Genomic DNA, 25,037 nt, shown 5'->3' on the forward strand with positions numbered 1-25,037 from the left:
ATGAATTTCTACATTGTGACTTTTCTCGGTAAAATAAACTCTAATGCTGACAAAACAAGAGGTTGATGTAGAGAGTTGTAAAAATTGACAGTGGAATTCCGATAAAGTCAACACTAACAGACCAGAAAGATTGGGTAACTATTAGTACAAGCAAGGTGGACATTATATATATTGTGTGCGTCCCTGACATTATCAGTCGCAAGGTGAAAAATTTTTGTTTTTGCGTTTTTCGCATTTTTTTTTTTTTTTTTTTGAAAGCCCAATGTCTCCTGAGCATTTTAATCTTTATTTGAAGCAAATCGGGTGGTTTTTCATGAAGTTATGGTCATATGCATGGGCTAGGGTGTGAACCCTAATTTTGAGAAAATCGCATCCAAAGTTGACAAGAGTTGAAATTAAGTATAATAATTACCTTCATAAAAAAATTAAAATAAAATACTTAGGAGTAGAATTCAATTAAAATATTTCATTGATAGGAAGAAAAATGTTTGGTTTAATGATTTTTGATGAGAACTCATTTTCCATAAAAGTTGGCCTCTTGACTAAAATTGTCAATATCTCTGTTCAAAGCTTTTCACCTTGCGACTGATTTTCTCAGGGACGCCCACATATGATTCTTTCATCTCTTTTGTATTTATTAAATGATTATTCTTATTGTGCTTGCCAGTATGAGTTATTTAACGATAAAAATATGAGTTTATTAAATACAAAGAATTGAAAGAATACGTTTATTCCACCCCTCCCAGTAAGATTATTAGACATTTTGTGACCAATTGTATGGTAGTTATACTTCGATTCGCAATAATATGTATGTTTCTCCATCTGCTGGAATGACAGTTTGACCCAAAACTAAAAGCATTGGTTTTGGATTCATGATTATTCAAAAGATTATTTATAATTACCAATCAGCTGTCTTTTACACCTTATTTCAACCAATAAAATACGCGCAAATATTCTGCAAAGCGTTATTCAACGATTACATCATATTTACTAAGAAATGACAGGGTTTTCCAATGAGAGGGGTGGAATAACCTCCATTATCAATGGAATTCGTTTAAATAAAGAACAGACAATTTGGGACCAACACGAGCTATGGACTTTACCCAGAAAGATGACTTTAAAAGTGTTGACTCTATGTGGATTCCACTGTACATCGACTAAAACAATATCATCACATTTTATTCCGAACAAGCGTTGAGCTTTTGAGACAATGAATAGGTAACAATTTTTCTTTGACAATAACAAAAATTATAAGTATCTAAAATAACGTGGTCATAATTTAAAACATGTGACCAACCAATCGCCTACTTCAAACTGGAATTAAATCATCCTAAAGCAGATGTAGAAAAAAGTAAGTGAAAAAATTTTTTAATACACCAGACAGACATTGTAACGTGCACTGGCCTTCATGACTCGAAATGGTAGTGTGTTTGGACTATCATAACCTATAGATAGAACGACGGGGACATCATAACGTGCACTGGCCGTCATGACACAAAATGGTAGTGTGTTTGGACTATCATAACCTATAGATAGAACGACGGGGACATCGTAACGTGCACTGGCCGTCATGACACAAAATGGTAGTGTGTTTGGACTATCATAACCTATAGATAGAATGACGGGGACATCGTAACGTGCACTGGCCGTCATGACACAAAATGGTAGTGTGTTTGGACTATCATAACCTATAGATAGAACGACGGGGACAGACATCGTAACGTGCACTGGCCGTCATGACTCAAAATGGTAGTGTGTTTGGACTATCATAACCTATAGATAGAACGACGTTGATGTCACCATGGGTACCAGCAGGAAGAAGTGCTGAAACCTGAAACTGAAATCTCGACACTTTTCCAAACCTGAAAATGCGGCCTAAACTTTACTATTATTTCATCACCGTTTATATACCATTATTAAATAATTACACAGCAAACATATTGACACAATGAGGAAATTAATTTGATTTTAAAACCAACTTATAATACATAGTGAAATACTCACAGTGCAGTTGTCTCTCTCTAGGGGAGCCACAGAACAGAGAGAGAGAGACAGAGAGTACCAGAGGTACTCCCTCAACATTTTTTGAAAAATTTAGTGATGGACACCGCTATTATACTCAAAACACTGAAACCGGAGGTATTTGACTTCGAGATATCGCAAAACCGGAATTCCGGCATAAACTGGAAAACTGGCACCCATGGACGTCATTCATGTCTTTGTTTTTTTGCCATCCATGTTTATGAGTAATTCTCACCAAACTGCATTAAAAAGAATATAAACATTCAATGTTACACATAGCTTTGCGTACTGGTCCATTATATTTCTGGATGGCAATGTTGTGAGCACACTATCTATACTATAGTCTCAGACTTTGAGCACGGGTGCAAGCAACTGGACCTCAAAAAGCCTGTAAGTCTAATTATGACCAGACATATAATCTGAAAAAGCCTGCAAAGTTAAAACACGCTGTGTTTTTTGTCTGGGTCAACTTTCATTTCTTCTCTAATCAACTTCCGGTTCAAATTTAATAATATAACTATCACTTCCGGGTCACAGAAGCATTGTGATTCAAAAGTTTCGCTTAATCATATGGACGTACCCGACCCGATTGTTGGGACCTAAACAAAAAAAAACAAAAAAAATCAATCAAATCCAAATCGCAAAAAGCCGGCGACGTTTTTTTCGGTAATCCAACCGGCCGGCACTCTTGCACCCATGTTTGAGTGGTACTATCAATTTGTCTATTCCTTGTTTTTACTAGTCAAAAAACCATAATCCTGGTAATTGCTAGGGTATTTCCTTACTTAGAAAGTTTCCGATTGATTTTAAAAGGACAGTTGGCCGCTATGCATGTTAAAAATTGGTTTAAATAAAAAGAAAATTCCCTTTAATTAATCATCCCATAGGGGAAATTTCTCCCTGGGGTCTATTCCAAGGGAAGACCGGAAATAACACCCAGGCAGCGTCAGCCGCAGTGCAGCGCTGCAAATTGAGCTAGGGTGAGGTGACTTGCTCAAGGCCACACAGTGCATCGGCTGGTGGTAATCAAACTCGGTACCTTCGGGGTATGAAGCAAAGACCCTACCTAGGTTTGACCAAGTGCTAACAGCAACTACGTGAGAAATGTTATGATAAGGATTAGTCTACGCAATGCAATCATATCTTTGCACATTGTCATTGGGGAAGAAAGAGAAAAAAAAAAAATGATTAAAATATGTGGAAAGGAAAAAAATAAAAATGTTTAAGGTTGGGGGACAACATAAAAAAATAAAAAAATTAATAAATAAATTAATTTAAAAATTAAAAAAAAAAAAGTAAAAGAAAAGAAAGAGTTAACATTTCTATTCATTACTTTAACATTAAAAATTACAACCAAAAATTTTAAAAGTTTATAAATAAATATCTAACAAGCATTGGTCCTAACGTGCATTTGTAACAACGCATAGAATATTTTTTAAAAATAATATATTGAAAATGTTAAATTGTCAACATTAAATTTACAAAGATCACTTCCATTGTAAAAAAAATTATTCCCTTGCTCATCTGGAAACCGAAGAAATCTCTTATAAATACTAGGGAAGACTTAACTCCCTTGACCACGCTACCCGAGCCATGCATTTCATTGGCGATGATGATGCCAGGGCAAGGCCAGAGTAAAAGTCACAATCAATCTTTAACTTTAAGGGGGCAGCAGGGTGTGAAGTCTGAATCGGTCTCGGATTTGAGGTCGGACGTCTTGTTTCTGTGAAAATAATAATAATAATAATAATATCAATAATAAATAATAATAATAATAATAATAATAATAATAATAATAATAATAATAATAACAATAATAATAATATATAATAATAATAATATAATAATAATAATAATAATAATAATAAATATATATAATAATAATAATAATAATAATAATAATAATAATAATAATAATAATAATAAAAATATAATAATAATAATAATAATAGTAATAATAATAATAATAATAATAATAACAATGATGATGATGACAATAATAATAATAATAATAATAATAATAATAATAATAATAATAATAATAATAATAATAATAATAATAAAATTAGTAATAATAATAATAATAATAATAATAATAATAATAATAATAATAATAAAATTATTAATAATAATAATAATAATAATAATAATATAATAATAATAATAATAATAATAATAATAATAATAATAACAATAATGATAATATGAATAATAACAACAACATTCCCCTTACCTTAGCTCTGAGTTCTTCCAGGAAGGGAAGTATCTTGAGTAGCTCTTTGTCCTCTCTGTCCACAAACCACGACTCAATGGGGATGCCATTGTCAAGCTGTGGGAGAAAAAAAAACAAAAGAAAAGAAAGGTTAATGACACATATTAAGTTTTAGACCTGTAAATGAACTCTATAAAAATTGACTGAAACTCTTCGACAATCTGAAGATTCAATTATTTTTTTTAAAAATAAGGGCATCATTGGAGAGGAGAGTGATAAATACAATACATTAAAATAGTGGGTGTTATTTCTTACTGGAAGTATGACTGCCATAATTTGATGTAGAAGGAATGCTAAATAAGCATGTCATTCATATAGGTAAAGATGACTTCATCAAAGTCATATACCGGCCTCTGGAATTTTTCTGACATAGTCAGAAAAATAATCACCATTATTATCTTTAACTTCTAGCCATGACCAATTGAATTTATTCCTCACATCTTTATTGATGCTCGACAAGTCTGAATTGCGATCCACGAACATTGTGAGAACATTAGAATAATGTAGCAATGAGCAAACTTGATTTTCAATCAGTTAATGACAGAAAATTTTTAAAAAAATTAATTTCCTTTTCAAGTCTGGATTCAAAAATATCACCAAAAATTGAATGAAGGATGTTGCCCAATTTTTTCTTTTTTTTTTTGCTCCAGACCGGAATTTTCTTTGGTGAAACCGGAGTTTTGGCATCTTTACATCACGTAAAAATAAAACACAGTCGCTTTAATAATATGTAGATAATTTGACTCAGAAAAAAAATGTAAATTAAAAACAAAAATACAAAAAAAAACAAAAAAACTTTGAGCTTTTAAAAAGAGCAATATCCACAAAACGTACTCAAAGTGCTTTTCACATGTAGAAAGAGACATGATGCCTGTTAAGGCAATATTACAAGATTATTTTTTTTCCGATGGAGAATATGGTGAGAAAATGTGAGTAAACAGCCATTTCAAGGACTCCCAACTGTGCGAGGAGTGAGGCTCAAACTCAGGACCTTCCGATCCGTAAGCGAGTCATGCCCTATCAAAAGGGTAGCCAGCAATTGCTATTGTCCATTTCACGCCACAGAAACCGGAATAATCTCCGGCTCCATGATCCTTATATGCCTCTGAAGGACTACTTTTACTTTTACTACTATTTTTGAGTAAAATCAAATCCTCTGAGCTCCTTAGAAAAAAAGTCAAGTTGCTTTAACTCACTCAATCCTAAAGAGTTTTGCTACTTTTCAAAATTAATTGGAAAAAAAAATGTATTAAAAATGAGCAAATACATGGATAGTTTTATTCGACTATCATTAACATGCAAAAAGTAAAAACATTAGCTTTGATACTACTACGCCTATAATTTGTCTCAGAGAAATGTAATAAATAAATAGGCATGGGGTAAAAGTAACCTGGGCAAACTACGGATATAGTCGGTGCTAGGGTTGAGAGTGTGTTAAAACTATAACCCACCTGGTACCCAAAAGCCTGTGGGGAATTGTCCACTATAACAGTCTTGGAGAGATCTCTACCCAGGATGGACAGGTCCTTGATGTAGTAACCATTGACGCAGACGCAGTGATCTCGGAAAAGTCTGTGCCTGGAGACAAGAAGGCAAAAAAATGTTTTTATTTATTACAAATTTAAAAAAAATAAAAAATAAATAAATTAAAATTGAGCTTTTATATAGCGCAATATCCACTAAATGTGCTCAAAGCGCTTTACAAGGAGTCCCTGGCCAACAGCAACATTTAACATTTAGGACGGGACATGACGCCTATTAGGCGATGTTATAATTTTTTCAGACAGAGATAACGCTGTTAACGGCCAGGTTCTCATTTTACACCTGAGTACGGTGAGCGAATGTGAGTAAAGAGCCTTCTCCAAGGACTCAACTATGCGCCGAGCGAGGCTCGAACCCAGGACCTTCCGGGACCTTCCGATCAAAAAGCAAGTGTCATACCACAAGACCACATAGCCGCACGACCAATATTGATGGTATATGTGTAAGTAAAATATCCACCAGGTCTGCCCATCAGATAAAATCATACCAACCCAAAAATCTACGGGCAACTGTAAAGGTTATAGAATTATTATTATTTTTTTATTTTTTTTAAGGGTTTGACGGCGCTTGCGACACATTTAGGTTATATCAGCGCCAGTAAAAAGGAAGAAAATAGGATAGTAAATAGTTCTAGAATTACAATTAAAGCACCCAAGAAAAGGGAATTAGTTCAAATAGGGAAATAGGTGTAGATTCCAAGAGCACACTATCAGTGTACTTCAGTTTGAGATCACCTAAATGTCTCAACTAGACAAAAGCACAGGTCCCCGCAAAGAGGAACACACTCAATTATTGTTTACAAATCATACATATGTAAAAGGAAAAAAAAAAAAATTCAAGTGCTCAACAGAGATGATGATTTACACTAAATTACAGACATGCCACGGATAACTAACAAAAAGGTGGTATTATATCTTTTCAATGATTATCCAAATTTCAAGATTTAAAACTTCAACGCCTACCAAAAAATGCATGTTTTTTAAAAAACAAATAGAAATGATGAATTGAACCACTCTGCCGTCTTAACTCACTCAAGCCTAGAAATTTTTGCTACTTTTCAAAATTGGAAAAAATGTCCTAAAAATGAGCATGTACATAGATAGTTTTATTCAACTACCATTAAAATGTAAAAACTAAAAACAAAAGCTTTGATACTACGCCTATAATTTGTCTCATAAAATTGCAGTAAATAGGCACGGGGTAAAAGTAACCCCTGGGTAAACTACGGATATAGTCTGTTTTTTTTTTTTGTTTTTTTTTTTGTTGCTTTAGGTCTCTTCCAACACAATTGAGGTTATATGAGAGACCGCTGAAACAAAAAAAACAAGCAATCTAACAAAAATAGTACAAATGTAAATCAAAATCATAATCTAAAGATATCATAAGCTAAATTATAAATAACCAAGAACAAACAGGCAGATGATTTACAGAAAAAAAAATATCCCCTGTCAAAAAGACAATCACAAACCAAAGAAGCAGGATAGGCTAGTAAAGAGAAGAAGAAACGACATCACTATCGGATCGTACACCCATGCGAACATCATAGGTATATGATTCAAGGGTGATGCTCCCATCCAACCACCCGCCGGATATAGTCTGTGTTAGGGTTGAGTGAGTTAATGAAAAAGACCTTATGTAGCCTCTTATCCCAAGTAAACATACAGTCTTTTTCCTTCAGACAGCAGCACTCTTCATTGATTCTATTCAAAGCCTTATAAAGGGACCCGTCAAATAATCACCAGTGAGAAAATCATTTACTTTTGGTAAGCATTGAAGGAACAAATTGACCTCACCGGAATTTGACGGAAGTTGCCCGGTACCCGGAATTTTTTGCTCCAGACCGGAGTTTTGGCATCACTGCTCTACCATATGTGACCCACCGTATCAAAGTGGTATTATGTCGGGATCCACTCGGTAAGGGAAATTGAATTCATAGCCACAAATATCCAACTTGGGTTTAATTTCTGTACTTTATGGTGGAGTATAAAGACTATTTCTTGCTTTGCAAAATTTTCTAAGGTCCAATTTCTCATCATTCTGTCTCTAAATTCACTTTTTGGGGTCTGAATCATCCCGACATAATACCGTTTTGAGACGGAGGGTCACATATGAGCAATCCAAGACCCAAAAAAAGTCGCTTCAAACCTTAGTCCCAACTAGATATTTTTTATTGTTTTCATCTGGCACTTCTTCATACGCATAGATTACTCTATTTACAAGGGCTACCCAGACAACAATGGCACTTAACAAGACCCCAAAGGATCACGGGTTGGGAGAGCTAAAATTGGACTTGACTTACTTGATGAGTCTTTTGTCAGGGTCTAGGAGATTCATCAGCTTGTCGGCGTAGACTTTCTTGGATGCCGTAAACAGTATGACCTCAAAGTGTTGCGACACTGCCTCGAGGAATTCCCTGAAGAAAGGCCGGGTCCTCACAAACACCTGGAGGTGAGATAGACAAGGGTTAAATTATTTACATTTTGTTTTATTATTCTGTTTTGTTTGTTTTGTTTTTAAGGGTTTTACCGCGCTTGCAACACATTTAGGTTATATCAGCGCCAGTAAAAAGGAAGAAAATGGGATAGTAAAAAGTTCTAGAATTACAATTAAAGCACCAAAGAGAAAGGAAGACAAAGGGGAACTGGGAACAAATAGGGATCAGATGCAGATTCCAAGAGCAAACCATCAATGTACTTAGTTTGAGATCACCTATAAGTCTCTTCCAGACACAAGCACAAAATCCAACAAAGAGGAGTACACTCAAATGCTTAAATTATACATTAAAAATAAATATAATAATACATAACAGAGAGATGATTTACAAGGAAAAAAAATAGCATCTCCCAAAACAATAACTATGCATTTGACTGTTTCCCTCCCAGCTAGGACTCAGGCCAGGGCCAGGACAAAACCAAGTAATCTCATTCCAAGACAAAGACAGAAAGCAAGTTGGAAAACAGATATAGGGGATAGAAGACACAGCAAGTACCTCCCTGCCCACTATGGGAGGTTTTATTATTCTCTAGAAGCATATGATACAGTGAATGACATAATCAGTCGGATGGTGAAAAGGTTTGAACTGAGATATTGCCAAATTTATGTTAGAAGGTAAATTTTTTAAATCAAGAATGAGTTCTTGTCATATATTATTAGATCAACCCTTTTTGTACATCTTCGGGAAATATCAAAGCTTAATTTCACTTCTAAATATATTTTTACAGCTAGTCAAGTTGAAAAAGAATGAAATTTGAGAAAAGTTGCTGGATACCTTTCCCATACATCTAAACATAACTTCATGAAAAATCACCCAATTTACTTCAAATAAAGATTAATATGTTCTGGGGAGCATATTCTTTCAGAAAATCGAAAAAAAAAAAAGAAAAAAAAGAACGCAAATCCACAATTTTCACATGAGGGACAGGCACTGGTTAAAGATAAAGATCTGAAAAAGTGTGTTTGAAGCAGTGCAGTGCCAAACCATTTTGTGGGGTTTTTTTCCTTGTATTTTTCTTTCAAGCTTTGTCTGACACTGTATCATACACACTTTTACAGATTTATCTCTAACAAATTCCTTTATATTTGATATACTGACCATGTATGAAACCTCCTGGAAGAGGACAGGGAAGGAGAAGGCAGCGTCTTCCAGCTGGGTTAGACTGCAGTGGACTAGAGTTTCATCCTGGGGACAAATGATAATAAAAAATAATAATATTAATAACAATAATAATAATTCAAAATTGGAAAAAATGTATTAAAAATGAGCATGTATGTACAAAGAGTTTTAATCAACTATTATTAACATGCAAAAACAAAAAAACATTAGATTTGATACTACGCCTATAATTTGTCTCAGTAAAATGGAATAAATAGGCATGGGGTAAAAAAAAAAACCCAGGTAAACTACGGATATAATCGGTGTCAAGGTTGAGTGAGTTAACAGAATTTATCAAGCAAAATAGTACTGTCAGAAATCAGACAAATGTCGGAAGATTTACAGGCCTGATGATAATCTATCACTCGTTGATACTGTGGAGAGTGGGAAACTGCAACTACTTGTTCCATCACACATCAAGTTTCTCACTGCCAGTACCTTAATATGCTTCAACAGTCGTAGCGTCACTTCCCTCGTAATGACGCATGCTAACTTAGTAACTGGCTCTAAACTATCGGAACAATGGCGGATGCCCTTATCAAAAATTTCTCCAACGAGCATAAAAGCGTATCCGTATCCAGAGGAAAAAAAAACCATTATAAATCTGATTATTTTTTCACTTTTACACATTCTGATCACAAGACAAACGAAAACTTCTAACCAGCATGAAGAATAAAAAGTACTGATTTTCTTTGTTTAGAACCACGACGGCCACCGTTGCTGAGTGGCGTGACATCAGACTATTGAATCCAATTGGGGGAAATGTTTTTTTTGTTTTTTAAGGGAAGAAATTTCTCCTCTCGCCTCCAGACCCACGGATTTCCACAGATCTGAGGGGAAACCATCAGCAATGGTTATCATTATATATAAAATGTGACCCACCATATCGAAGCGGTATTATGTCGGGATCCACTCGGTAAGGGAAATTGAATTCATAGCCACAAATATCCAACTTGGGTTTAATTTCTGTACATTCTGGTGGAGTATAAAGACTATTTCTTGCATTGCAAAACTTCTAAGGTTCAATTTCTCATCAATCTATCTCTAAATTCACTTTTTGGGGTCTGAATCATCCCAACATAATACCGTTTTTAGACGGAGGGTCACATATAACCAAATTAAATATAATACACATTATAACAAAGATCAAGGTACTTACAAAGGACTTTTTAAAAAAATCAGTGGCCTTCTTAATTACTTACCAAATCAAGTACAAGAGAAAACTCGGGAGAGCTGCGAGTTTTGAGTGGGAGGGCTGGTACACGTGCCCTCAGCTCATCCGTCAGGGGAGGCAAATTTCGAATGATGGAATAACTGAAGAGAGAAGATATATTACATATATTATAATTTATAGAAATTTATAAATAAAGTTTTGTTTTTTAAGGGTTTTAAGGCGCTTGCGACACAATTAGGTCACTTCAGCACCAAGGAAAAAGAAAGGAAATAGGATAGTCAAAAAATTCTAGATTTACAATTTGAAATCATACGAGAAAAAGTTAGACCATTAAGTTTCATATTTTGTGCTACAAACTTTATATTCACCTGGAACAACTACAAAAGACGTCTAACTTCTACATCATGACACAAGACCGAATAGCATAGCTAGAGCTCAGGTGGTTGCTGGTTCGGATAAGTAAGTAATAAGTAAGTCATATTTTGTGCTACAGCATGGAGTCAGCTCTTTCGCCTGTGAAGAACGACATAATTCAATGCCTCACTCATAACAACAATGTCAAGCTTTTATTTTGGATCTCAGCACTGCCTTTGATTATAATGTGATAGCATTGACCACCAAATACTTCTTCAGAAGATGGAGCGGATGTGCTTGGTGTCACTGACTGTGCTTTGGAGTGGTTTCAGGAATACTTGAAAGATAGAAAACAAGTTTTGATAACAACCATCAATTCTGAAATACAGAGGGAGAGTTACAAGGATCTGTTCTGGGATCATTTCTGTTTGCCTTGCCCAGCGCATCCCTTGGGGATATCATGACTGACTTTGGTCTGGACTACCATCTATATGCTGATGAAATGCAGCTCTTCACACTAGTACCAACAGTCTCAATTTCAATTTCAACTTTAGAGACAATCTAACTATTAAAAAAAAAAAAAGCTATAAAATCGTGGATGTAATAAATTACAAATTAATGACAACACCGGAACAATATATAACATTGTTTAGAAAGAAAGGAACAGAATTGTTATTTAATAAAAATATCTGTTTATCATTTCTCGCAAACCTGTTGACTGTTGTTAGAAATCTAGGGTTTCATTTCGATCAGTTTCTGACTATGAATGACCACATATCCGAGTATGTCAGTCTCTTCTATGCATTACCAAATCAGAAATATCAGCCACACATTCAATGATGTGTTAGATTTTTTAATCCTCAAAATTGATGGTAAATTGTCATGTCGTCACGAGTCGTTTAGATTTAGACGACCGCAATTGTCCTCTCCACAGGACACAAGAAGTTCTGCATCACAGACTGCAACTAATTCAAAAACAAAGCTGGAAAAAAAAAAAAAAAATCCAGTGACCATGTGACCCCTCTGTTAAGGAAATTGCATTGATTGCCTATGGAGAAGAGAGTTGAGAGTTCAAGATCTCATGCACCACATATAAATATATAAATACCTCAATGAAGTTTTGGCCCCAGATTATCTCATGTCCTGCGTTTAAGTTCACAAGAATCCTTAAAATCTCTTAGATCCTCACACTCTTATAACTCTCCATGTCCCTTTCCCGAAAACTAAAACTCTGTTCAAAAACAAAAAGATCTGCCTCCCTTTCGTCTTTCAAGAAAAATTTGAAGACAAGAGTTTTTGTGTGTTTTTTCAAAACAAGTGTGTAATGTATATCTAGAATTGAACAGTGAAAATTAATTAATTATTATTAACTCACTCAATCCTAGAGATTTTTGCTACTTTTCAAAATTGGAAAAAAAAATGTATTAAAAATTAGCATGTAAATAGATATTTTTATTCAACTACCATTAACATGTAAAAATTAAAAACAATAGCTTTGATACTACGCCCATAATTTGTCTAAGAAAAATGTAATAAATAGGCATGGGGTAAAAAAAAAACCCGGATATAATCGGTTTTAGGGTTGAGTGAGTAAAGTGTACAATGTATGAGTATGTGAGTGTGTGAGTGGGTATGTCAGAGGGAGCTCTGGAAGCGCAGGTCAGTCTTGAAGTCCCGTGCAATTTCTCTCACCAGACGCTGAATTCGTATAAAAGTCTGAGCTATCTGTAATTCTAAGCACCAATGAGCATTTGATCAATTTGCAAGTGAGCACTTTAGACATATTATGATTATGAGTGTTGTCATTTTATCATGTGTCATATTGTTTATTATTTGAAAACTTGTAAATCCTCTTAACATACATGGACTCAATTGTGTATCAGATTCCTATTGTTTTTTTTTCCTATAAATTTTAATCTCAAAATAATAAATTGAGTTATGCCCCTTACATCCGTGTGTTCAGGAACTTAAAGTTTGAAATCAATCGTAGCATTCTTACGGTTAAACTAGAAAGGACTCTAAATTTAGACATTGAGCATCTGATTTGGAGAGAGAGAGAGAGAGAGAGAGAGAGAGAGAGAGAGAGAGAGAGAGAGAGAGAGAGAGAGAGAGAGAGAGAGATATGGAAGAGGCGGTGAAGACAGGAAGGGAGGGAAGTAAAATATGAAGTAAGGGGTGATAATTCATTTTATATCAAAATAACGCCTTACGGGTCTTGCAATTCTGTATCCCATTCATATCCATCATCAGAAGATTCCTCTTCCACATAGTATGACGACGGTGATATTGTTCCCGAATCCTGAGTAGTAGTCGACGATATTCCATTACAGACTACCACGCTTGCAAGGTCCCCAGCATCCATGCCAGAAATACTATCACAACTGTTACAACTATCCGCAACATTGTTATTATTGTTATTATTATTATTACTATTATCGACACAAATACATGAACAACTTGACGACAATGATGATGATGATGATGACGAAGAACTTCCATCGATATAGTTGTTGTTGTGTAAATGATGATGATGGTGTTGATGATGGTGATGGTAGTAATGATGACAATTTGTTGTAGTTGCCAGAGAAGAACAGTTTGAATTATTAATATTGTTATTATTATTATTATTATTATTATTATTATTATTATTGGAGTTAATAGGGGTGGTCATCACGGTCGTTGTTGCCGTTTCAAAGTCCATCATAATACAATGAGACGAGGCGATGGCATCGTCTTCGTTTTCTTCGTCACTGGTCGTGTTGGTCGTACTACTGCTACTACTACCACCACCACCACTGCCACTACTGATAAGATCCCCGCCATTGTTGTTATTATCATTACTATTTCTCCCGACAACACCATCACCATCGCTCGTGCCACCACCAGAGTTGCAAGAGCCGATGGAGGAGGAGACAGTAGTCGTTTGTTGTTGAAGTCTTGCGATGTTGTTATTGTTTCTAGAAGAGTCTAGATTGATGTCTGTGTTGTGTTTACAACCGACAGAGCTGTGAGTGTTGTTGTTGCGTTCATTGATCAACAGCAAATCTTTACATTCAGCCTCGGCCAAAACATCCACTGATGGGTCTTCATTTTCTTTACCTTAAAAAAAAAAAAAGGAGAGGAAAAAAAATGTCATTTAATTTGGCAACCGGTCCTCAATAGGATTCAGTAGTCTGATGTCACGCCGCCAGGCAACAGCGGCCATCTTGGTTCTAAACAATGAAAATCATTACTTTTTATTCTTCATGCTGACTAGAACTTTTCATTCCCTTTTCATATGCCTTTTGATCAGAATGTGTAAAAGTCAAAACATGATCAAATTTATGTGTTTTTTTTTCCTCTGGATACGTTTTTATGCTAGCCGGAGAAATATTTCATACGGGCGTCCGCCATTGTTCCGATAGTTTAGAGCCAGTGTTACTAAGTTACCATGCGTCATTAGGAAGGAAGTGACGTTACGACTATTGAATCCTATTAAAATTCAGATATTTAACGATTCTACAACATGACATTTGCCTTGCTTAACCTTCTCCTTACCACCCATAGGAAAATCGTCACATTCGTTACGATGCAACCAGCAGTTTTCTCATTCTGATATCCTTTGTACATCACAAATTATATAGAAACTACTTTGTGATAGAGATAAAAATTAGACACTGGACATTGTCATGTATGGAATGCGCTTGTTCCTTTTCTGTTTGAGAAGAAAAAAAGTATTTTTTTTGTGTTGGGTGGGTTTGAAGTTTCATGATAAATTCTGAAAATGGCTGGTAAGGAGAGTTAAAAGAATGGGTAAAAGTGGGAGAATTCTCTAAAAAGTTTTCTCAACAGAAAATTAGCCATTCTAGAATTATAAGTTCACAGGCAGTTGCAACATTTTCAAGTCAATTCAGACATAAACTTTTACACACACACACACACACACACACACACACACACACACACACACACACTCTCTCTCTCTCCCTCTCTCCCTCTCTCCCTCTTTCCCTCCCTCCCTCCCTCCCTCCCTCCCTCTCTCTCTCTCTCTCTCTCTCTCTCTCTCTCTCTCTCTCTCTCTCTCTCTCTCTCTATCTCTCTCTCTCTCTCTCGTTCATGAAAAAATGGAAAATAGAACAAATTTGCTCAAGTTTTGAACTGAGATATTGCCAAATTTAGTAAGAAGGTCAAATTTGATCCAAAATGAGTTCCTTGTCATAGATGATTAGATCAACACTTTTTGTACATCCTCATGCAATATAAAAACTTAATCTCACTTCTAAACATTTTTTACAGCTAGTTTAGTTGAAAAAGTAGGAAACTTGAGAAAAGTTGCTGGATACCTTTCCCATACATCTGATCATAACTTTATGAAAAATCACCCGATTTACTTCAAACAAAGATTAAAATGCTCTGGTGAACATTTTCTTTCAGAAAATGCAAAATAAAATTAATAATAATAAAAAATGTTAAAAATGCAAATGCAAAATTTTCACCTTCTGACTGATTGATTATGTAACGCACTGACACATATTAACAATGAAATTAGCTATTACTTACAGGAAATGGAGCTTTCTATCACAGTTTCCATCATGACGTCGTCCAGGTCCAGCACACGAGCAATGGCCTCAAGGTCATTCACATTCGGACCCGATTCTGGTTCTGTTATTGAGAATCATTATTATTATTATTATTATTATTATTATTATTATTATATTATTATTATTATTATTTATTATTATTATTATTATTATTATTATTTATTATTATTATTACCATTATTGAAAATAATTGAAAATAACCAGTAAAAAAATATGAAAATTGGATAGTAGTAAAAACATTCCAGATGAATAAATAAAAGAACTTGAGGAAAAAAAATAAGACAAAGGGAACGGTCCAAATCAGGAAAAACATGTACACTCCAAGAGCACACTATCAATGTACTTAGTTTGACATCACCTTAACCCTCTCCTTACCAACTACAGGAAAATCGTCACATTCGTTTACGATACAACCAACATTTTTCTTATTCAAATTTCTCTTGTACATCATAAAGTTTAAAATGAACAGTGTGTTGTAGAGCATGTTTTGCTAAAGAAATTATTTATCGTAAGAACTTACCGCTATTGTATTCGAATGATAAAAAATATTATATTTTTGTTGTAGTTGTGTGTTAAGTTTTGGGGAAAATCCTGAAAATGCCTGGTAAGGAGAGAGTTAAAGTCTCATCCAGACACAAGCACAGGTCCCCACTAAGAGGAATACACTTAAATGTTTACAAATCATATTTGTGTAAAATTTAAAAAAATATACTACAGTGCATAACAGAGAGATGATTTACAAGGCAAAAAACATCATCTCCCAAAACTCTCTAACTACACATTTGACTGTTTCCCTCTCAGCCAAGGTATCTGGCCAGAGACAGGACATAACCAAGTAATCTCATTCCACGACAAAGACAGAATACATGTTGGAAAACAGATATAGGGCAAGTAATCTCATTCCACGACAAAGACAGAATACATGTTGGAAAACAAATATAGGGCAAGTAATCTCATTCCACGACAAAGACAGAATACATGTTGGAAAACAGATATAGGGCAAGTAATCTCATTCCACAACAAAGACAGAATACATGTTGGAAAACAGATATAGGGGGATAGAAGACACAGTAAGTAACCCCCTGCCCACTATGGGAGGTCAGGAACCCCACCCAGAGTACTACTGTGCGAGACACAGAGACGCCAACTTTAAATGTGGTTCACAGGAATTTAAGACAACACTCGGAGGAATTTCAATGCCGATACAGGAATTTCCGCACACAAGAAAAGGTAAGTGGGATGTTTTGACATCACTGTATATGTGTATTTATCATCAATTATCCACATCATTTCTTTGTGTTAGGAGAGACTTGATAGTAGAAGGACAGAAATAACCAAAGGGACAAACCTTCATGGTGTGCATGGAAGGGTTGGTAAATGGGAGAGAAAAGCGTGCCGAGGACAGTTGTACGAGCAGGACTTCCTGTGCTGATGTTGGTATTGTTGCTTTCCTCATTCTTGGGTTGTTTGCCACGACGACCTGGCCAAAGCAAAAATCAATGAATACATAAAAAAAAGAAAGAAAGAAAGGAAAAAAGAAAGAAATGAGTTAATGAATAAAGAAAAATAAATTATAAAAGAAAAGAAATAAATAAACATATTTTTTTTCAGACCGTGACAAAGACAGCAAATCTAAAGTTAATAAATTTGTTTTAAAAAGACAAAATTTCTATCAGACAATGACCAAGACATAAAATCTACATAGAAAAAAAAAAGAAAAAAAAAGGAAAGAAAAGAAAAATGATCCATTTCCTGTGACTGGGTTTGGGCTCACCTTTCCTGCGGGTGGACATAGACACTGCTGCAGGAGTGGTAGATGAAATCAGATCGACATTCATCACACTACCTCCCCCTCCTTCTCCTACTCCTCCTCCTCCAGCTGCTACAGATACGGCTGCCACGCCACTCCCTTTTCCAGAGGACAACGGTGCGACTGGTTTTGTGACAGAATTCAAAGAGGATGCCACCACCGTTGTCATTGCAGTGGCAGTAGCGGGCACACTCGATACGATGACAACACCGACACCACCACCGACGACGGTGTTGCTGTTGTTTCCGCCCTCGCGCTTGGACGCAGTTGATGTAGTTGTTGTGACGACAGCTTTGTTTTTGTTGTTGTTATTATTATTATTGTTTTGCGACTTGGCACTAGTTGAGTTTTGTTGATGGCTGGTGGGGTTATGACGGTTATGGTGATGGTGGTGGTGCCGCTGGTTGTCTCGTCTTAGCTTCTTCTGCGGTGTACTGCTGATGTTGACAGATACTGGCTGTTTATTCTAAAGAACAAGGAGAGAAAAAATTGAAGAGTCATCATTGTATTTATAATCAGGGATGCTACTTGGCAAATTTTAAAAAGCCTGAAAAATTGGGCAAATGTGCCATTTATTACATTGAGTACAGCGTCAAAGCACCTCAGTGGAATTCACTCATAGTTTAGCACAGTAGGTACTTGTTATTGCATTTGAGAGTAAATAATACACACAAAAAAAAAAAAGTGGACAGAATTTAAACTCAATTCATACCACTTTCTTGAATGTCAACCTCTTGAAGACCTGAGATGCACATTCCTCCCACCAAATCCAAGCATCAGTAACACACTTTAACTTTATGGTCACCTGGAACAACTACAAAAGACGTCAAACTTCTACGTCATGGCGCAAGACCGAAGGGCTAGAGCTAGGTGGTCGCTTGTTCAGATAAGTAAGTAAGTAAGTAAGTAAGTAAACTCAATTCATAAAAGATTAAAAATTATTTTTAAAGTTCCCACTTGCCTCGAACCATGACAACAAGAGATACCGGACAATAAGGTCATTTGCCAAAAATACGGATTTATCCGGAGCTGGAAAAGGTGGCATCCCTGTTTATAATGCATATATGAAGCTGCTTGAAGCTCGAAGTACAGACCATGCATGCTATCATTAAGCACATTTCATACTCAAGCACAGTAAATGACTCTTACCGAGTTTTTGCAAAATAAACTACACGCCTAACTTTAAGCACTGTATCTTCTTGGGCTTCAGGCATGCTTCATTATCTGGTTGTTAATGCTTAATAACATGTTATCCAATAATTTCTGAGGACCGGGGAATTAATGGACACCAAGTAGAGGTAAACGTGTAGGAAGAAAATGACATGGAGCTTTGAGCTTCTTTTTTATATAGCGCAATATCCATTAAATGTGCTCAAAGCATTTTACAAAGGGTCCCTGACCACAGCAACACGTAACATGTAGACGAGACATGATGCCTGTCAGGCGATATTACCATTTTTTTTTCCAGACAGAGACCACGCTGGTACTCATTTTAAACCTGAGTACTGTGGGAGGATGTGAATAAAGAACCTTTTCCAAGTACTCAACTGTGCACCGAGCAAGGCTTGAACTCAGGACCTTCCAATCCGAAAGCAAGTGTCATACCACCAGACCACATAGCCTCACGAGAGGGAAGTAGTTTGACCAAAATCTTATGAGTATAATGAGTAAGAGCTGTTTCAAATCCTGAACACTAATGGTGTATTCATGGAATCAACTGGTCTCGCATCTCCAAACTGAATTCGAGGCCATCACAAGGACTGTGCAACAGAAAAGTTTCCACATCGCAAGCAAAGCTCTATAAATGAATTTGATTGGAGGGAAATGAAATGTAATTTTTTTAAAGGACGAAATACCTCCTCTGACTCTGAAATCGCGGATTTCTACCACAGATCCAAGAAAACCATCAACAGTGTAATGCATCATCCCTGGTCACGTTCTCAGTTATCTACAACTTGGTCTATCAACCCCCCCCCCCTACCCCCCAAAAATCCCCAAAAAAACCCTCCCAAATACATAAAAGTGACCCACCATTTTGCTCTCTTTGGGCTGGTGGCATTTCAGCATCGCCCTCTTCTTCCTGGTGTTTAGAAAAACGGTTGTAGTTGCTACCAACGATTGCCCTCTTTCCTCTTGTTGCTGCGAGCTGACCGTGGTGCTGCTGCTGGTGGTGGTGGTGGTAGAGGCAGCGGAGGCTGTTGCTGCTGAAGACGATAGGCGTGGTTGTGACGGGGGAACATCATCCGCCTTAACGCGGAGCTGCATTGTGGTAGAGGAGACACTGAAATGGAGAAGGAAATGAATGAATTATTGTGGTAGAGGAGACACTGAAATGGAGAAGGAAATGAATGAATTATTGTGGTAGAGGAGACACTGAAATGGAGAAGGAAATGAATGAATTATTGTGGTAGAGGAGACACTGAAATGGAGAAGGAAATGAATGAATTATTGTGGTAGAGGAGACACTGAAATGGAGAAGGAAATGAATGAATTATTGTGGTAGAGGAGACACTGAAATGGAGAAGGAAATGAATGAATTATTGTGGTAGAGGAGACACTGAAATGGAGAAGGAAATGAATGAATTATTGTGGTAGAGGAGACACTGAAATGAGAGAATGATAATGGTAGAAACACTGAAATGAGAAGGAAATGAATATTATGTGGTAGAGGAGACACTGAAATGGAGAAGGAAATGAATGAATTATTGTGGTAGAGGAGACACTGAAATGGAGAAGGAAATGAATGAATTATTGTGGTAGAGGAGACACTGAAATGGAGAAGGAAATGAATGAATTATCGAAATTCAACATTTTAAAAAAATCTATACAGTGCAATTGTTATATAAAATAACATCCTAGAATGGACAGCGATGAATGGAAGAGAGTTATATTATGATACTGTCGATACCGTCAACAGACGAAGAGAATGGGCAGACTTTTGTCATCACGGAGTGCCGGCAGCCAACATCAATGAGGACGATGCTGGATAGTGACTGAGTGAGTGAGTGATACAGCCCAATATCCACAACATGCACTTTAACAGACTTGCCAACCTTCCCAGGATGAAAAGTGTATTCCATGACACTAAAAAGTGTATTTCTAGAAAAAAAAGTGTATTTTGTCCGCACATGTGGAAAAAAAGTGCGCGCCATACAAAAATTTATAAAAAAGCTAACATCAATCCCAAATCAAAATAAACTCTGATCTTCATCATTCAAGCAATCTCTACCGATTACAAAATTATCGATTTATCGAGAAACTAAAACTTAATGGCCATTTAAAATTAGCATCCACGAAAATCGTATCCGCATATTCGGGGTCCAAAAATCGTACTAAAATATGATTAATCATACTGGTTGGCAGGTCTGCTTTAATCAAGGCATGCTGATTTTTGGGGATGGGTCCTCCACCCCCCCCCCCCCAACACCCTGTATTTTTCTCCCAGCTTTGTTTCATACACCCTTGTCCAGATCTTTATCTTAGCTACACACCAGTGCCTGCTGCCTAATTTGTCACTTTAAGATGTACCCAAAATAAGATTTATTTTATTTATTAATTTTTGCCACCAAAATTAGTAATGCACCTACAGTTGCCAATGCTCGTTTTTGTTTTTAACGGTATTGCAGCGCTTGTGACAAATTTAGGCCATTTCAGAGCCAGTGAAAAATGAAGAAAATATTTTCCCAAAGATTCGGCGTATATAATTATGCCCGACGTCGACGGGCACTTTTTTGCAGGTCTGATAACCCAATTTCTTATAGGCTCATTGTTGTTATGGAAATCTAAAAAAAAAAGACGCAAGATATTGTCCACAAACAACAATGTTAAACTGGGCCCATAAAAGAGAGTTTGGATGTCAGACCTGCAGACGTATGTACACATTATGCCGTATTGTACACACAATACAGACTGTATATCATAATATTATTAAATCTCAGAAATATCAATATATAAAGCAAAAATAAATTGGAACACCCCCCCCCCCCCCCCAACCCAAAAAAAAAAAAAAAAAAAAAAAAAAAACAAACCCCAAAAGAATAACAAACCAAAACAAAATACACTGAAACGAAGAAAACTAACAATATTAACCCTATTTTCTTCCTTCATACCAGACGGCTGATTATATTACATCACGCGAATGAATAACAACATAACCACCCTCCCCTTTGCCCCCTTGAGTCTCTAGATTGCTTTGATCTTCCTTTACTTCTACCCGACCCTCGGCATAAAAAGTCTCCTATCTACCTCTCTCTCTCTCTCTTCACATCAAAACCTTGAACCGCCTGCTGTTTGCAAACGACAGTAAGTTCTAAAAATAGCCACACATTTCACGTGTACTTTCCCCCGGCGAAAGGTCATCGTCGGTGGCCGGTGAGTCATACATGTTTGAACTGGATTATAGTGCTTCGCGGAATTTATTTTTAAAAAGACAAACACATCGACACAAACTCTCTCTCTCTCTCTCTCTCTCTCTCTCTCTCTCTCTCTCTCTCTCTCTCTCTCTCTCTCTCTCTCTCTCTCTCTCTCTCTCTCTCACACACACACACACAAACACAAACACACATACCCACACACACACAAACACACATAGTACACAAGTAACACAAATGGAGCGGGAAACCCCGATGAAACGAGACAGGAAGCAAATCTAAATAGAGTTGTCGCCATAAATTAAGATTGAGAGATTGGCAGTTAGTAAAAGTGGTCGCTGTAAAAAAAAAAGGGGGGGGGGGGAGAGAGAGAGAGAGAGAGAGAGAGAGAGAGAGAGAGAGAGAGAGAGAGAGAGAAAGAAAGAGAGAAAGAAAGAGAAAGAAAGAGAGAAAGAGAAAGAAAGAGAGAGAGAAAGAGAGAGGGAGAGAGAGAGAGAGAGAGAGAAAGAAAGAGAGAGAGAGAAAGAGAGAGAGAGAGAAAGAGAGAGAGAGAAAGAAAGAGAGAGAAAGAAAGAAAGAGAAAGAAAGAGAAAGAAAGAAAAAAAGAGAGAGGGAGAGAGAGAGAGAGAGAGAGAGAGAGAGAGAGAGAGAGAGAGAGAGAGAGAGAGAAATGGGCCATTGCCGATAATCGATAGAGATAGAAAGGTCCAAGAGTAATCAGCCCTCATTGTTGGTACTGAAATCGTTTGAGGCTCGCATTCTACCCTAAGGACAGCCTGGGTCAAATCGTAGCCATCGTTAACATGTCGCCTGATACTAGAACCCTCTAGGACTGGCAGTTTGACGTCATTTTGTAGGTTCGTGTAGCGTCTAGTGAGTTGTCGTTAGTAGAGCTCATGGAAACAAGTTATTTCATTGGTTGAACTATTGAATACAACTCACAATTTGTTTTCTTTTGTGGCCAAAGACTGACATTTTGACGTCATTCATGTTTTGGTCAGTGTCAGGCTATAAGTTAACTGTTAACGATGGCTACGCTTAAACGATAGATAGTATGAAGTTGATGTCACTCGGGTCTTTGTTATTGCTTACTGTTTGCCATCCACGTTTATTGGTAATTCTCATTAAACTGTATTAACCCGACTATAAACCTTCAAGGTTACATATAGTTTTGTGTGTTGGTCCGTTATACTTCCGGATGGCAATGTTGTGAGCTTCTTAGCCAAGTGCATACTATCTATAAAAGAATATAGCTAAAATGACATGCGTGTCAATGGTCAATAGTAGCTTGACAGGCAAAGCAGCAAGACGCCACAGAGGGAACCATCAATTTGTAAGCCAAAAAAGCATAATCCTGGGACATTCAAATGTAGTGCAAGCAGAGAGATTGTATAGATAGTATGCGCTTGGCTTTTTTTTTTTTTTTTTTTTTTTGTTTGTTGCTTTATGTCTCTTCCAACACAATTGAGGTTATATGAGAGACCGCTGAAACAAAGAAAAACAAGCAATCTAACAAAAAATAGTACAAATGTAAATCAAAATCATAACCTAAAGATATCATAAGCTAAATTATAAATAACCAAGAACAAACAGGTAGAAGATTTACAGAAAAAAAAATATCCCTGTCAAAAATACAATCACAAACACCAAAGAAGCAGGATAGGCTAGTAAAGAGAAGAAGAAACGACATCACTATCGGATCGTACACCCATGCGAACATCATAGGTATACGATTCAAGGGTGATGCTCCCATCCAACCACCCGCTGCGCTGTGCTTGGCTAAGAAGGTCATTACATTGCCATCCGGAAGTATGACGGACCAACACACAAAACTGTGTGTATCCATGAACGTTTATAGTCAGGATAATACAGTTCAGTGAGCATTACTCATAAACGCGATTGGCAAAAAACAATAACAAAGACCTGTGTGACGTCATCTTCGAACTATCTATAGCTAAGCGTTAGCTTATAAACTCTCTGGTGCAAGGAAGCAGATTATGAATCGAACCATAGAATACAACTCATGATTTGTTTTCTTTTTGTGGTCATCGACGTGTCTTGTGACGTAGCGAACAGCATCAATAACCGCCATGGCTCCCCCCCCCCCCTCTTCCTTCACTTCTGCTTTTCTTTCTTTCTTTCTTCTTTTTTTCTTCTTTCAGAAGTGTTAGTGCTATCCCGTGTTAGGCGGAAGTCCGTTAATTGTGCCCACTTCCCCCGTGATTAAGAGTCGCCGTATTTTATCCAGTCTTGTGTTGGATTACGAGAGGAAGAGAGGAGAGAGAGAAATCCATTTTAATAAGAATGTGGAGAGAGAGATAGAGAGAGAGAGAGAGAGAAAGAGAGAGAGAGAGAGGAGATAGACAGATAGATAGATAGATAGAGAGAGAGAGAGAGAGAGAGAGAGAGAGAGAGACGGAAGAAAGGTAGAACACACACACATAGAGAGAGAGAGAGAGAGAGAGAGAGAGAGAGAGAGAGAGAGAGAGAGAAAGGAGTTCGATGTGAATGATTCGTTGTGTGACTCCTGTGGTTGGTTGGTGACACGCTGTGTACGTGATGGGAAAACTGACAGGGACGACTTGTGAATGAAAAGGGGAGAAAACAGTGTGTAAAGAATGGATGAGAAGAAGAAGAAGAAGAGGAAGAGGAAGAGAAAGAAGAAGAAGAAGAAGAAGAAGAAGAAGAAGAAGAAGAAGAAGAAGAAGAAGAAGAAGAAGAAGAAGAAGAAGAAGAAGAAGAAAAAGAAGAAGAAGAAGAAGAAGAAGGTTTTGTTGTTGTTAGGGGCTTTTACGGCGTTTACAACACATTAAGGTCAAATCAGCGCCAGTAAAAAGGGAGAAAATGGGATAGTAAAACTTTCTAGAATGAAAGAAGAAGAAGAAGAAGAAGAAGAAGAAGAAGAAGAAGAAGAAGAAGAAGAAGAAGAAGAAGAAGAAGAAGAAGAAGAAGAAGAAGAAGAAGAAGACGAAGAAAAAGAAGAAGAAGGAGAGGAGGAGGAGGGGGGGGGGGGTGAAAAGAGAGCACGGGACCGAGATCACAGAATAAAGGGGCTGACGAAATATCAAATCTATAAGTATTATTGCTGAAAAAGGACGCCTAACAGGACGACTGGTACTGCGTGGAATGGATTTCCTGTTCTATATGGCCAGCTGAAAGTGGGGGGGGGAAAGATACCGACGCTATGCTGTTAGTGAAAATACTCGCAACATCCACCAGCCGAATTTAACGTACCAACACACACAAAACTGTGTTTATCAC

At 36.7% G+C, this 25,037-nt stretch overlaps 1 protein-coding gene across 2 annotated transcripts in view; it reads right to left on the reverse strand.

Annotated features, from left to right (window-relative positions):
* Positions 1–234: 234 nt before the first annotated feature.
* The window catches only part of LOC144960837 (uncharacterized), a 34,990-nt gene continuing 10,187 nt past the window's right edge, over positions 235–25,037 (reverse strand). For both annotated transcript variants that reach the window (XM_078894210.1, XM_078894209.1), the window contains exons 2-12: positions 19,438–19,687; positions 17,371–17,872; positions 16,945–17,076; positions 15,556–15,657; positions 13,227–14,115; positions 10,691–10,802; positions 9,429–9,515; positions 8,136–8,278; positions 5,746–5,872; positions 4,256–4,351; positions 235–3,745 (exon numbers count right to left, since the gene is read on the reverse strand). In XM_078894210.1, coding sequence (XP_078750336.1) covers positions 3,683–3,745; positions 4,256–4,351; positions 5,746–5,872; positions 8,136–8,278; positions 9,429–9,515; positions 10,691–10,802; positions 13,227–14,115; positions 15,556–15,657; positions 16,945–17,076; positions 17,371–17,872; positions 19,438–19,671 — 2,487 coding nt within the window. In that variant the 5' untranslated portion in view covers positions 19,672–19,687 and the 3' untranslated portion in view covers positions 235–3,682. The remainder of the gene's footprint in view (positions 3,746–4,255; positions 4,352–5,745; positions 5,873–8,135; positions 8,279–9,428; positions 9,516–10,690; positions 10,803–13,226; positions 14,116–15,555; positions 15,658–16,944; positions 17,077–17,370; positions 17,873–19,437; positions 19,688–25,037) is intronic.

This window comes from Berghia stephanieae, chromosome 15, assembly GCF_034508935.2.
Source record: "Berghia stephanieae isolate SIO BIC M18660-M18661 chromosome 15, UCSD_Bste_1.3, whole genome shotgun sequence".
In the NCBI taxonomy this organism is placed as follows: domain Eukaryota; kingdom Metazoa; phylum Mollusca; class Gastropoda; order Nudibranchia; family Aeolidiidae; genus Berghia; species Berghia stephanieae.